Source organism: Penicillium arizonense (genome assembly GCF_001773325.1).
Source record: "Penicillium arizonense strain CBS 141311 chromosome Unknown PENARI_contig106, whole genome shotgun sequence".
NCBI lineage: Eukaryota > Fungi > Ascomycota > Eurotiomycetes > Eurotiales > Aspergillaceae > Penicillium > Penicillium arizonense.
In genome coordinates this window covers 1-14,744 of record NW_019173383.1, presented here as the reverse complement: position 1 = coordinate 14,744, position 14,744 = coordinate 1, and the positions used below count along the sequence as shown (strand labels likewise).

Here is a 14,744-nt window from a genome sequence, read left to right as displayed (position 1 = left end):
TTGTAGCCCTGGAGGTTCATGCGAGGGCCCTCGATGCCGACTTCTTGGAGCGCGATCATGAGCATGCAGAGGAACTTGTTGCGGCGCTGCAGACGCAGGCCCTCGTTCTGCCAGTTGGATTTGTAGAAGAAGACGACGTTAAGGGTCAGGGATAAGTTTTCTGTGACCTCGCGGAGCTCGTGGAGGATCATACTCTGGAAATCGCGCCTCTCGCTGCGCACGAACTCTACGAGGCGGTGGCGGAGTCGCTCCATCTGGTCGACGGTTGTGCCGTACTTGATAACAATTGGCAGGGCCTCGGCGAGAGCACCTGTGCGGCGCTGGTTGAGGATAAAAAGATTGTTGAGGACACTATTTGGTGCTTGGACGATGTGGCCCTCCATCTTCTTAAACTCGGTATATAGGAGCGCGATCTCCTTGACGAAGTAGTCGTCACCAAGGCCTGAGGCCCCGGAATTACCGTAGATGGTAACTCGGTCACCAACATCAAATGGGTGTTTAACGAAGACGAAAATGATAGACTGTAAGAACTCGGTGGCAGTTGTAGAGAACATCCATGATAGAGCGAGGATGGTAGAACCAGCAGAGGTCAGCACTCCCGCTGCGGACGTTGAGATCAGCGTGAGGAAGACAATGATAATGATAATAAAGACAAAGAACATGAAAACTTGATCCAGTTTTGACACAACAGAGTCAAGGTCCTTCAGTGATGCAGTGATAGACTTGCGCTCACGGCCAATATCCACACAGACACCTTCAAGCTCTTCCATAGAGATATCCCCATTCATATCCCGGTCAAACATGGAGAAGGCAGCCTCTGCCTCCTCATTGTCATCATAGGCCTCCTTCAGGTCCCCCGAGAAGACCGTGTCAAAGCCATCACGCGCGAACGTACGATAGAGACGGCGCGCGAGGACCTGGCAGCCCGAGGTGGTGCGCAGCAAGGCAAGAACGACCTGGTATGGATCACTGCTATTCTTCGTCTGCCGGCCGGTGAAATCCGCAAGCACGCCCTCAGCTACATCACCGACCTTGTTGCCGACGTTTTTCATGGCGCGCTGGGCAACGCGACCTGCCTTGGAGGCATACTGCAGAGGGTTCTTGGTGCTCTGCGGCGTCCCCAGGTTGGGGTTCTGCTCGAATGTCTCGTCGTCTTCCGCGATCCGTGCTCGGGAGAATTGATATAACTTGGTCAGGCTGCCGATTTGGAACTTGTTGAGCTGGATGCGGTCGTCGTATGTGCGCTGGTGAAAGGTGATGGCGATGAGCTGGATGATGATTTTTTCGATAACATTGAGGATCGTCCACACCAGACCCACGATGATAAGCTTATTGAGCGTTCTCTCCCAACCCCGCGTGCGCTTATCACCATCGACATGATGGTTCTTCATCGTGGGTAGGATGGAGATCTCTACAGCGAGCCACCAGAAGAAAAGCACGAAGTGGACTTCCAGCTGTTTGGCCATGTCGCGCCACTTCTTTGCGTTATTGGTGAATATGCTGGAGATTATGCTCACAGCCGGCGGTATACATTTCCCAACGACACGGGCTGCCCACAGAGTCAACCAGACGATTTCCAGCCAGATCGAAAACCACATCAATTTCACGCCGCCGACGCTGGTATCGGTATAGTTCAGGGCGCCGATAAGCAACGGGATCAGGAGGAGCAGCACCACGGGCACGATATAGGTCAAATACCGAACAGTGAAGCTGGAATTATGGACTTTCTTTACAAACGCAGAGAGTTTGGTAGTCGGACTCTCAGGAGGCTGATAGACGGCAGCCTTTTCGTGGAGTGGGTTGGTGGCCTCGTCGAACTCATCGACGCGCTGACTAGGATACGATCGCGTTCGGCTCATTGAGCTCCGCCGGTGCTGACTCCGTGTTTCGGTAGATCGTGATACCATGCGCTCTGCCTCCATGAGCTGGAGGTCATCCTCCAGGCGCACGGCTTGCCCGCGGCGCAAGGAGGCCGTGCTCATGGCGGCTTGTCCAGCTTCATAGTTCACGCTCGTGTCGACTTTTAGGTGGTCGTGAGACTCGACACCGGGTTCGCCCACGTAGGTTCCACCGGAGCTCGATCGATCTCCTTTCTTCTCTTGGAGATGAAATGATTCGTTTTCATCCATGGGCCTGGCCGATCGTGGGAATATAGGGTAGAGAGTGCGAGGGATGGAAGCATAAAGTAAGATACAGCGCAGTGTCGGAAAAGAAAAAGCGAAAAGTTTACAGTTAGACAATCTCTGGCTTTCAGTAAGCGTTACCTGAGCATGAACCGCACGGCCTAATGTCATAGTACTGTCTGACACGCAATGAGCAACCGTACATCTTGAGTGTTATTTGGTAATGGAGGGTCCGGAGGGTCGTTCGCTTAGTGAGCTCCACCGGGTGGCGCGATCTGTAAGTTCTTATCTCCACAAAGCGGGGCTCAGATTTTTCATTGCATGAGCAATCTATGCAATCTAACTCTCGCCCAGACGCCACAAAAACAATCACGAGTGCGCTCTAACTGGGCCCACAGCTGTGCAATGACAAGAATTGACAAGCAACGGTGCGAGATTCGCACTCCGCTGGCGAGATGTAGTTGTAGCGCGGCCAATCGAACGTACTGACTGCGGCAGTTTCCTATGTTCCAGGGTTATTCTTGGATATGTTCACGAGGAAGGAAGGCAATTGGTGCTTCTTGTCGGAGAATCATCGGCTGTTGGACGCGCTTGGCATTGTAAGAACTTTGTTTAGATGGAAGTTAGTTTCCCGATGTTGCTCAGCAAGATGAATCCATCAGGGGCTATTCACATTCCACTCTCGGGTCGCTGAGATTTTGACTCTGATTAAATACAAAAGTGTGCACAAGAACATATCTATGACAGAGCGGCGACCTAAAATGGGTCGATGTAGTTAGGAGATTATTATCTTCTGGATTCAACTTATATATTCCTGCAATGGATCCCGGACTTCTACATGCATCATTAGTGATTCCTGGCAACTCGAAGTCCTATCAATTGAACATAGACATCAAAATCGTTATCAGATTATTACCTACTATCGTACCCTGAAATGAGGAACGAGCGAAGGGTTTATTACCCTGCACGACCTGCCCGCGAAACTTGGACCCAGTTTAATGTCAATCTGGAGATCACCGACACGAGGACTAGGCTCTGGAGAGTCAGCAGTTTTTGTTTATAATGTATTGGGTCAATAAAAGCGACACTAGAACATGCGGGATTATTCGCAGATACATTCCACAAAAGCTGTAATATGAGTTCTCGAAAAGATATAAGCTTCTTTCCCTGCGGTAACTCTTCATTGCGACATCGTTGGATACATCGTTGGATACTTTCCACATTGTAAAAGACATAGGACAATCAAGAATATAGAATTCTTCAACATTCTCTTGCCATGCCTGGCAGTCCTGCCAGGTTGGGTCTGCAAGGGTGATCCCAGTCATCGAGGACCCGAGTCAGTCGACCCCGAGATGATTCCAGTGCCTGCTCAAAGAAGCGCAGCCGAGACAGCTGCTTGTCGTGGCGCAGCTGAAGTCCGTCCCTCTCTTGAGTCAGGTGTGTGCTAGCCTCCTTCAATATCTGATTGCTCTGCTCTAGCTTCTGGCCATCGACGTGCTTGGACACGCATGACTCCCATAGGCGTCGATAGAGTCCGACAAGTCGAGCCGCGGGAAAGGCGAACTTGGGATGGTGGCGTTCGAGGTCTGCTAACACCTTCAAAATAGGTTGAAATGGCTCGGTCGCCAAGGTATGTCTTGTTTCTGCTTCCTGTGGCAACAGAGAGAGCTGCGATAGTCAGCAAGAGCATTGGAAGCTGAGCCGCTTTACTTACCAGTGGAGGGACATGATCAGAACCTTCCAGCGAATTGTCTTTTTCACAAGCGATTGGCAACGCCCTGGTCTTTTGTTCTCCTTCTTTTTCCTGGTCTGGCGTGCTGTTAGGGGCATCCATCTTGATCGTAGTAAAAGTCGAGTGGGGCAATAGCATGTCCATCAATTGTTGGAGGCTTTTATAGACTAGCAGACATAGGTGGCTAGGTACTCAGTCTCACTATCACCATGAAAGTCAATTCACGCAGTCGGCTTTTGGCTTTCAGCGCTCTGTTAGCAGCCCGTTCAATGATGGTGATGGTGATCAAGTCTCGCGGTGTTGAGGGTCAGTGAATGTACCTCATATTGAGTGGCTCGCTGGTAATGAAAAGTCCTGAGGGAGATATATATTCAATCACACCACTTTTTCCACATTCGTTGGAAGACTCAGAAATCCCAAAAGCAGATAGAGTAAAATTTACAGGACTGAAAATGAAAATCGAAAGTACAACGTATTCAACGGCGGTCACAAATTCAAAAGTTGACTCAAGTCAACAACCAAGGCCAAGCTTCAACAGGTTGACGGGTCGAGTACCGCGCCCGCGCGACCGTGGCTTGACGGACTGAACCACACAGCTCAGAACCAACACACTCAAGCGAGGCCGGAAAATGGTCCATGATTCTTAGTGACGACAATGTGAGCGCTCTTTGGTAAATCCAATATTGATCAGCTTCCAGTGCCTCAATATAGAAGACCGTAGATTTAACTGTGAGCCAACGTTTCTTAACCGACTCACTTTGACTCACTTTCAACATGACTCTAGCATATTTTTCTCGCTGGGCATCTTAAATAAAACCAGGATTCCGCTGCAAATAGTTGCGGTAGAACGAAGGCATGGGTTGCAACAGGCCTCACTTAGGATAGGTGTCGTGTCCTTCAACGTTTGCTCCCTAATAGAGCACGTGTGCGGCAGGAGCCGAGAAGCCTATAAATACGCCCTCTTCCCCCAGCAATTGTTCTCCAATACTATCACTCGGCTATGTTGAGTCGAGCAGGCCTTCGGGTTGAGGTACCTGATAAGTTCTTCCCTTTGACCCTACTGGAATTTCCACTGTACTGACATCTATAGTTACATCGTGGACCGACAAGCTAGAAAGTGCCTGTGAGAGACGTCATTACCACCAGGTCCACTACTTCACCGGTGCCAGCCGATCAAAGAACAAGATTGGGGTTAGCTGGTCAAAATGTCTATGCGAACATCTCTCCACCATAGCAGCCGACTCACTCTCATGTCGCGCGACTTTAAAACCGTTGTGATGCTTCGGCGAAATTTAAGGCAGTAATATAGATAAGTTCGGTCTTCTCTACAGCGAAGCAGGACCCCGTTCTCCCGGCCTAGGCTTCGAACCGGGGTATGTCTTCGAACTATATTTTGGCCAAGTCCTCTTTGGTGCTCCAGCCGATCTGCTAGCGGAAGTACTCGTCGATGAAGGCGGATGCTCCACGGTGCAATCTACTGGCTGGTCGCAGTTGAAGAATACGAAGAGGATGGGTGAAGGTGGGGAGTCTTGCGCGAGTCCGGCGTTGTCTAGCGGCGCTACCTCTTTCTGTTAATTGTCAAACTCGAATTCGGCCTGACGTCCGCTCATGAAGCTCGCAATCCACTTTCGGGCCACCGAGGGGATGCCCTTGGTCTGGAGACGAGTATCCACCTTCCGTATAAAAGTGGTCACCCATCCCAAGAGAAGAGCCTGCATGATAGGCCATCCAATTGATACAGGAAGTCTATTTTCAATTAGTCATCTTTATCCAAGGAACGATATCTCATTGCTCGCCCAAGGGTTGGCCAGCTGCCAACTCTTATGACGTGCGGCCGCAAACGCCGGCGTCGGTCCCAAGAATTCGCCACAGTCTTGTCAGGCCCAATCCCTTGGAAAAGTCAGAAATGAATGGCGCGATGATGTCTGCTTTAAATCGCCTCGTCGTCGCATGCCGCTCATAATCGGAGGCCAGTTAGGCATGGTTCTGGAACGGGTCGGATTGTCTGTTTCTTGACAGAATGGCCGACAGAGCACATTCATCACGCCCGACCGATCCCAACGGGCTCGTGTTGGAAGCATGGGGTCAAGGACTGTTGGTCGGCTCGCTGGTCATTATGGCGGCAGTGACGCTAGCCAACATGAGAAAACACGTCCTGCTTCATAAGCTGATTTTGATAGAGGTATTACTCCCTGCTATCAGCCATTGTCCTTTCGAATACTGACAGAACCACGGCAAGTTACTCCTGGCAATACCCCATGGTACCTTCATTTTTGCGCATTCTCCCGCCTACGAGTGGTATCTCTCCTTTACGGCCATTGGGTTGACGGTCTCGTGGAGTCTGCACAATGTGGTTGCGTGGATGAAGAACAAGCCATTTCTGTCCCGCCGAGTATCCCTTTTCTACATCTCGACCGTCATCCTCGCGCAGCTTTACTGGGTGGTAGAAATCTACGCCAACTTTGCTTACTTCCGGAACGGCAATCCCATCTACCAGACCACCCGGCCCATGGAGCCACTTTTTCGGTATAGTATCTCGGCTACTGTGAGGTGTTGTTTGTCTAACAGCTCCACAGTGACCCCTGGTGGATTTTCACCTCGATCTCCCTCGTCTGTACCATCAAATCCGTGTATTCGTTCGGTATTGTGGAGCTGATGATTGTCTCCCCACGGTTCGGGATCATGCTGCTGTCCATGTGTCTCTCGATTATCTTCATGATCATTGAAACGTGCAGTGTGCTGCATGCGTTCAATGCGGCCGACCTGCCCACCGGAATCCAGCCGTTCTGGAAATTGTCGTTCGTCTTCAAGTGCCTCTGCGACACGGTCATTCTGGATGACTTCAAGTCCGCGCTGGACCACATCCGGTCCCACCGATTCCAGAGAACCATTCCAACAGACGAAGACTCGATGTGTCGGCACAGAAGCCCCCAACAGGCGGATGTGGAGGCCGGGTTTGACCTGAACCCGAGGCTCACTGTGCACCCCAAGCGGGGCCAACCATTGCCCAGAGTGGTGCTGCGAGAAGATGCTGGGATTCGTTAATAATATACAAGAGGTCCAAAGGCCTGAGCTTTATGATATCCGTATAAAGTCTACGTACTCTCGTAGCAATTAGAGCATCATAAGTCTTAACTTTTATGGTGACGGGACTGGTCCAACAATGCCTCATTTCCTGAGCCCCGATCCCTTTCTGACTGTACAAGGCCTGGAGGTTATCTATCCGCCGCCCAACTGTGTTTCCCAGTAGACTGTCCACGGATAGGCACCTCTCGCCAGTCACCCGGGGAATATTGCGAGACTTGGTAATGCATGTAAATTTCCGAAATCAAGGATCAATCGAAAAATGCATTTATGATTTGCGCATAGGGTTAATAGGAACCAATTCAGAGATACCGTTTTTGGGGTCATCGTGGCGGGAGAATTACCTTCCTGCCTTTCCCTATTCTGACCTGCTATTGTAAAGCGCTCGCCACATTAGTGACCAGTCGCTGTTTGGGGGCGGCAAGCGGGTATTCGTGAGCTGACTTCATCGATCACATTAGGGACTACTTGTGATCCGGGACCTATAACACTGTTATTCGCAAGACACCCCATTCCAGGATACGGCTTGCTATTATTGGAAGCTGGGGAACAGAAGGTGGATGCATGAGAAAAAAACACAATTGCTGGATTTTGCAGGCAAAAAGTACAAAGCCTAAGTGGATACAGTTATCTTGAAGTGCTGTCAAACTCAAAATAGTCAATTTTCTTAGTCAATTCTCTTCATGGTTGGGGATAAGTGGGTGTTCAAATTTGAGCAGATTCTCCAACCCCAGTCCCAAAGCCGAAATTCCGCATCTCAGAGGTAGAAGGCAGGGGCCCCGGTTGTATGTCTCAAATGAGGTTCAAGACACCGCAAAACATTAGGCGGCTACAAAGAGAGCAAATAAAAAGACACAGGTTGGCTGGCACCGGGGGCGAGACGATGTCTTCCCAGCTGAGCGAGAAGCAGCCTGGGCCATGTTTCGCATTGTATCTGCAGGTTTTCAATACAATGCTTAGCCCAGACCTCAATGATCTGACATAATGGGCGCGCTTTTGCAACTGTCTACGCGTTTTGCCTCTGCCAGAACGCTTTACGGTACCCAGCGGGTATGACCTCGTCATTTTAAGTCAGTTCACCAACAAAAACATTTAAAAGATGGGCAGTTACGCACGCATGTTAATCTACTCGATTTTTCGGATTGACGAAGAGAAGTTCTCTACAAACTTGAGAAATGCAAGTACAAACATGAAGGTTACGACCACAGTGGCTTGTGTCTTCAGCACTAATAAAATCTGCAGGGCTACCTGTATAATAAATGATTACATAAATAGCCTTTTCTAACGTACTTCACATGCGAGCGGCGCAATCCGAAACACGTAGTAAATGCGATAAATTACAACTTGATATTAACAACGGTAGTCTATATGGAGTCTTATCGATAGCTATCAACTGACAATGAAATCAAATAATGATGTGGTTGTTGAAATATAAGTGCAAAACATATCGCATTTACTACGTGTTTCGGACTGTACCGCTCGCTTGTGTGCGCCGCTCGCATGTGAAATACGTTATCCCAATTGAAAACGTAATCAAAGACACACCTTCAGCTTTCCCGCAAATCTGCCATCCCACCAATGAATCGATTACTCGAACGCCAGAGGCAGAAAGCCCTCCGAATGTGCAGCATCCAGCGGCCATGGCCAGTCCGTTAACAGTTCTGGAGGAAGCTGAAATTGCAACGTCTGCTCACTGAGTGCGGTCGGTGCCCCGACAGCCGGGCCTGAGCCACTGTGGGAATTCGCTGTCGACAGCGTAGTAGGCCAAGTTCCGGCATCAACCGGGACTGAATTATTATTCGTGGGCGGATGTCCCGCTGTGAGATTGAGCTGCCGAGATGCGTGCATGTAAGCGTCGATTCGGTCTAGCTGCGACCAGAGTCGTTCACTGGCGCCTGTGGCGCGCTGAAGGCTCGTTTCGAGGAGGTGAAGAAGGGCGGCAATGTCAACTCTGGAGTATTTATATTGGTAAGGATGAATGGCTTGGAATGCAGTGAGACACTCACAATAACGTGCGGACCCGCTGATAAGATGCTTCCGATAGACTTCCTTCCATGACAGAACCGAGAATGTAGCCAATTGAACCAAGATGATGAAGCTGGTACTCGTAAGTAATTTGCTTAGGAAATATAGGATAATAGGTGCACATACCAGAGGGGAGCTAATAGCTCTCAAATACCCCAAAGGGACTTTACTGAAAAAGCTAAGAAGTTCTTCAGCCACGTCACATTTTCGGTCCACGCCAAGTTCTTCCGCCGACAAGATCGACATCCGGAGAAGCTGCAATGTGGCTTGGATATTGGCAGATTGAAACCCGAATAGATCCTTGGTCATGTCGCCTGTGATAGGTGGGGTTTCTTTGAACTGTGATGGCAGCGCAGCGTACATGGATAGGATATGCTCCATCACAGCTGCTTCTGATATAGGTGGCGGGCTGAACAGGGAATGGACTTGCGCGGTTCCATTCGCTGCAGAGAAACGACGCCAATTGCTATCGACCACATGTTCAAGAATCCGATAGAGATCTGTGGTAAAGTTCCAGCCACGAAGCCATGCCACGGGCTGGGGTGAAGCGATGGTCACATCTCCCGAACTAAGAACGCTCGAATATGGAGATACTGGCGGCAGGCCATAGTCATGATATATGATGAACTCGTCGTCAACTTCGCTCGGGTATCGTACCAGAGAATTAGCCTCGCGATATCGAATCACACCTCCCCACATGATCGTGGAATAAATATCCAGGGTGTACATGGACCAAAACTTCAAGTTTATTGATTAGAAGAAGTCCCTTGCATCTAAGCCTGTTCTGCACTATGCCCGTAGGCCGTGGAGATCCACAGCGCGTCCGGCAAACAACGCTGAGGGGAAGTATACGTACCAGTCGTCGCCGCTCTTCGGTTTCAATAATGCTCAAATCCTTTGGCCAAAGATCCTCATCATGAAGGCCCTCCATGCTAGTTAAAGTGTGGTACATGCCGGAGTATTTCCGTATGTTCTTGATCTGGCCATTTTGAATACTGGCAATTGCGAGGATGGCGCACGCACGCATGTAGTTCATGCCGTTTGCTCTAGAAAGGTCCCGGGGAATCGTGTCTTTTGCCACTGCATAAAATATTTCTGAAGGTGGTTCTGCAAGCTGATCTCGACGCCATCGATTGGTAAACAGCGCTCCATCTCGCACACGGCCGGAGACTAGCGCGCAGACAGCCATCGTTGAAGCAAACAAACCCGGGTTTCGAAGATATTCCTGATTTTGTACCTTTCCAATGAAAGATTGTTTGTGGAACAGAGGAAAGCTAAAAAAATATTATCAGCTATGCAACCGAATGGGAAGAATGGTAGTTGAATCCAACATTGGATAGACGATTTCAAAATATACTTGAACAAGGTCCTGAATCTGTCGGTTGCTGGATATAGCGAATGAACTCCAGGAGTGTCGTAGAGCAACGTCGTCATCATATCCTTCAGTCACCACCCCGCTGGTGTTGAACGCAGACCAGGGATCACCATCTAGCGCTTGTGTGCGGGCTGAACCGGGGTAGTATGGGCTCATAGATGGGGGGGAGCCCAATGTCGTTCTTGTAGTTGGTGTAGAGGCAGCAACAGGGGTGAAATGCTCGGAAACAGGCGTTGTTACGAATTGTGTGTCTCTCACAGGAGCCCTGGTACCAGCCTTGACGCCCCGTCGTCTTTCTGGGAGATCAAAGGTGCAGGGGATATCGAAATCCGAACAGTTTTGACACCTACGTAGCGGATCTTCACTTTTGCCACATTTAATACTGCGTCTGTTGCAGAAGTCGCCTGCAGGAGCAATGTGAGCTCAGTGCTGTCTGTTCCAATGTGGTCGTTGCCGCTGGGAGCGGGTGGAAAAGGTGGAACTGAACATGGAGACTTACAGGCTTTGGAGACGCGCTGGGGCTTTCGCGGTGTCTGCGACATTGACTCATAATTCATTCCAACCTTTTTTGGAGCTTCGGTCGAGAATGGGTTCGGGTCTGCACAGACCTGGGATGCAGAATGAGAAAAAGCCACGCAAAAAAAAAAAGAATAAAACAAAAATTGCCTCAAGCCCTGCTTCTCTCCACCGACATTACTGCTCCATACACTGAATCGCTGGAAATGTTGCCCGAAGGTAAAGTTCGACTTCCAAGGTTGGAAGAGAATAGCGCTTAGTCAGCACCATCTCATTGGTTCTACACTTCGTCGAATCGTACAGGGAATTCGAGGATTACAGGCTAGAGTTTGGGACATTTATAGAATACCAGACACCAAAGCTTTAGGGCATGGGACCGGGACCTTCCTTATTTTCATCCTAAAGAGTGCAGCAACATGTCTCCAAGTATCACAGGTATACACATGGCGGAGTCCATCGATCTGCAGGTTCATAGACAATGTAATATGGTAAGAACGTCGGTCATTATTGACGGAATTTCATGAGATAAAGGTCTTGGCGTCTAGAAGCAAATATGACAGTTCACCAATGGTGAACGAGGACCATATCCACCCTGAAGGTTATCCGTTACTCGATTGATCATGTCGGTGAGTTTAGCATTGGACACCGTCAGCAAAAGTTTATTTCTTGTGTACTTCGTATGCAATGTAATTCACCTCTCTTTCCCAAATCACTAATCTCTCCCAACCCACCACTTTCCCTCAATTCAGCAGTTATGTGACCCAGTCATAATTTTTGTTACGCTTAGTATCAATGAACGTACGTAAGCGATCGAAAATTTCCCTATCTCTTCGCATGTCTATCGGACGAAGTCCCTTCAATTCATGGAATCTGTTGAGCAGACCAAAACAATACAGGCATTTAATACTCACAACCATATGATTGATCAGCCATCTTGTCCACGAGCTTCTAGTCATTACAGAATGAATTGGCGCTTCCATGTACAGTAGTATCACACAAGTTTTGACCAAATGGAATCCATAGTGATCCAAGCGGCGGCGACAATACATACGGAGAAACGGTTCATGACCCAAACATACTTTTTCGGTTGATTCTCCAGGAAGCTTAAAAAGATGCATTTCAAAGTCTGGAGCTCCCTAATTGATCGCAGTTTCGACGGAGAGGAAAATAATCCGAAAGATCCTATTTCGGTGCAGTAGCACGGAACTCGACTGCATCAGGCGTTAGCTGCCCACAGAACTCAGGGTTATACATGGTGCCTGTCTTGTCCAGGATAGCCACATACCGATTGCGGCCCCCACGTTTGCCGTGCGTTTTATAGTGGGCATTGAGGTTGTCGCGCCGCGAGAAACTGCGTTGGCACCCAGGGACCCAGCAGACATGAGGTCTCGCTCCTGAATGGCTTGCCAGGTGACGGTTCAAGGTCTTTTGGCGATTGAATTGGCGCTTGCATCCCGAAAGCCTGCAATTGAACTGTCGCCGTGGGGTGCTGGCTTGTGAATGTCCGTGACGAAAATCGCAGGAATCTTGCGTACGGATGGGATTGGGGAATTGTCGGAAGACTTGACATGCCTCTGCAACCTGCGTATCTTGTCCAACGTGCTGCCTTCCAAGCCGATCTATCCAGGGATCATTGGCAATCTGTGGGGACGGGAAAGGGCAAGTTCCGAACAAATTAGGCGCGAGGTCAAAGTAACCAGGGGAAGCCTCCAAGGGTAAGTTCAATGGCTCCCAGTTAGGCAGGTATCGAAACCAACAGACCACAGGCCGCCATCCGCAATGGCTGGAACCTGGATCAATTCGGCAACTCATGTGTCGACAAAGATGACCATTGTCTCTGCTTTGGCTGATGTACAATGGGTGTGTCGAGTCCTGAAAGATAAAGTCACACTTTTCATGCTGGTGGAACTCCATGCCAGGCTGTTCGGTGGGTATGAGATCGATCAGGTCTTTTTGTTCGCTTCTGTCACCGTAGAAGAGTAGTGTGTCGCTTGGGAACATCATGTCCGTCTTACATGCTTCTGCTTGCGAGGATGTTGTCGTAGCTTGTTGTACTATTTGTGAACTGTCGCCCGCACTAAGCATGAATCGAGATTTCTGTGCCGAAAATGAGGCGAAAGTAGGAGGCATTAACCCCACTGTCAAGCGCGATGTCTGAGTACGAAAATCGATCAGTAGTAAATGAGACTTAGTGTGTATAGAAGAAGGAGTTGCCCCTTAAAATAACACGGACGAAACAAAAGGAAAAGTCAGCAAAACTCGCACAGAAACCCAGAATACCTGAATCATCGCTGCTTGCCCACCCAAATTGCTGAGTTGACCCTCCCTTCAACAAATCCTATCGAAAACGATGTCTTGCCATTTGCTGCGCACGGTTTTGATTTCAACGTAAACCTGGATTGTTGACAAAATACATGAACAACATATAAAGACGCCTGTTTGTGAGGCGAGATGGTCGTTGACACAACGTTGACCAGACACCACCGGTGAGGCTAGTTCAATTCGGGATTTCGCCGCCGACAAGTTGGAATTCAGCAGTCATGAGTGCCCGGCATGATACAAAATTCCCAGTCTTTCATCAGTCGTTGGTAGGGCCTTATCAGTTATTGCTCACCGGTCCCGGCCAGCCAAGTGCTTCCAAATTGAGGAAAGAGAGCCCTTTGAATCCATGCAGCCGTCGAAGCTGTGAGACATGATTCAATGCTGCTTGAACAACTTGTTGAGTTACTAACATCGATCAGCATGGGAATAGGGATGCTCAACGGCCACCAATACAAATAGCCATCAACACTCAAATAAATGACTGCGTTGAGACCCGTACCCTGTCGTAACACTAACAAGGTGACTACGTGTCTCTAGGTGGGCTATAAGAGAGGCTATCATCCGGTACAGACTAAACGACTCTGAATTTAATTCTTTGCCCAACACGAAATGGGTGCTCCAAGGAACGTACCGGACCAAAATAATGGAGATCACCAGCCGACTGGACTGCCAATTCAGGTTGATAAAGACCACCCAAAGGATGCTTCTGATCCCAAACCACGACAGGTAAGTTAGGTGCATCCCATACAGTATCAGATCTTGTGGCTGACTGCTGGCATTCTCCCTCCCGCAGCTGAAAACCGACCAGAAAGAACCCCTGACGATTGAGCACTTTCAACCCATCTTGGCGACACTGGCAAATCTCGATCGCGACGATCCGAAACTCGCATTTCAAGCGGCTCGATCCGTGGGGCTCTATCGACGTCTATGGGCATCATGTGTGCCTAGGCACCTCAATGGCAAGGATGTCGACCAGAAGAGTCAACTTTCGAAGGAGGCTAGCATTAACCCGAGCAAAGAGAGAAATGGACTTCAGCTTCCTCATGAGCAGCAATTACGACTGCTTTCCTTTGAGCAGGCTTTGGAAATGTCTCGGGAACGACTGACTGTCGTGCTTAATGGCTGGAATCAAAGCTCGAAAAGTAGTCTGGGCATGTTCGTGGAGGTCAAAAGAACCGAGTGAGGGGTTGCCATTGGGAAGTGTGCCATGTATTTCTTTACTGTCATGTAATGAACCAAACAGAGAACAAGTGAAGCCCGTACTCAAACGTAGTGTCAATCCTTTGACAGGGGTTTGTTTTATTTAGAGAATGTTGTACAAAACACATTGCCATTACGTGACTACTGATGACCTTGCGGACGTCGTTCGGAAAAGAAATAGAAACACAAGTTCTGTCACACGAGTTGCGTCACATTCATTTATAGTTTTCCAGGAGATTATGTACAAAGAACGATGGATCCAGAGATGGCGTCGTGGGTAGTGTCGCTAGCGGGGACAGAGTAGAGTGACCAGAATACGGTAGAGGTTCTGTGCGCGGCCACAAAGACAATCGGAAGGAGGTGGGCA

General features: G+C 49.2%; 6 protein-coding genes across 6 annotated transcripts; 2 read left to right on the top strand and 4 right to left on the bottom strand.

Annotated features, from left to right (window-relative positions):
• Positions 1-41: 41 nt before the first annotated feature.
• PENARI_c106G10859 (uncharacterized protein) lies at positions 42-2,129 on the bottom strand (the record flags this gene model as incomplete). Its single annotated transcript, XM_022637871.1, has 1 exon — positions 42-2,129. A coding segment is annotated over one exon (2,088 nt), but the record flags the coding sequence as incomplete, so codon positions are not given.
• Positions 2,130-3,383: 1,254 nt separating this feature from the next.
• Positions 3,384-3,957, bottom strand: PENARI_c106G03472 (uncharacterized protein; the record flags this gene model as incomplete). The annotated part of the gene is made up of 2 exons (XM_022637868.1): positions 3,384-3,791; positions 3,838-3,957. The coding sequence occupies 2 exons, from the start codon at positions 3,955-3,957 to the stop codon at positions 3,384-3,386; spliced, it is 528 nt and encodes a 175-aa protein (XP_022482272.1).
• A 2,014-nt stretch (positions 3,958-5,971) lies between these two features.
• On the top strand, positions 5,972-6,900 carry PENARI_c106G09073 (uncharacterized protein; the record flags this gene model as incomplete). The annotated part of the gene is made up of 3 exons (XM_022637870.1): positions 5,972-6,037; positions 6,095-6,381; positions 6,432-6,900. The coding sequence occupies 3 exons, from the start codon at positions 5,972-5,974 to the stop codon at positions 6,898-6,900; spliced, it is 822 nt and encodes a 273-aa protein (XP_022482274.1).
• Positions 6,901-8,526: 1,626 nt separating this feature from the next.
• On the bottom strand, positions 8,527-10,881 carry PENARI_c106G12408 (fungal specific transcription factor domain-containing protein; the record flags this gene model as incomplete). Its single annotated transcript, XM_022637872.1, has 7 exons — positions 8,527-8,890; positions 8,946-9,037; positions 9,091-9,702; positions 9,821-10,238; positions 10,296-10,615; positions 10,690-10,772; positions 10,839-10,881. 7 exons carry the CDS (start codon positions 10,879-10,881, stop codon positions 8,527-8,529), a joined length of 1,932 nt encoding a protein of 643 aa, XP_022482277.1.
• Positions 10,882-12,037: 1,156 nt separating this feature from the next.
• Positions 12,038-12,237, bottom strand: PENARI_c106G05511 (uncharacterized protein; the record flags this gene model as incomplete). The annotated part of the gene is made up of 2 exons (XM_022637869.1): positions 12,038-12,066; positions 12,141-12,237. The coding sequence occupies 2 exons, from the start codon at positions 12,235-12,237 to the stop codon at positions 12,038-12,040; spliced, it is 126 nt and encodes a 41-aa protein (XP_022482276.1).
• A 1,549-nt stretch (positions 12,238-13,786) lies between these two features.
• On the top strand, positions 13,787-14,360 carry PENARI_c106G01907 (uncharacterized protein; the record flags this gene model as incomplete). Its single annotated transcript, XM_022637867.1, has 2 exons — positions 13,787-13,903; positions 13,971-14,360. The coding sequence occupies 2 exons, from the start codon at positions 13,787-13,789 to the stop codon at positions 14,358-14,360; spliced, it is 507 nt and encodes a 168-aa protein (XP_022482275.1).
• Positions 14,361-14,744: the final 384 nt, after the last annotated feature.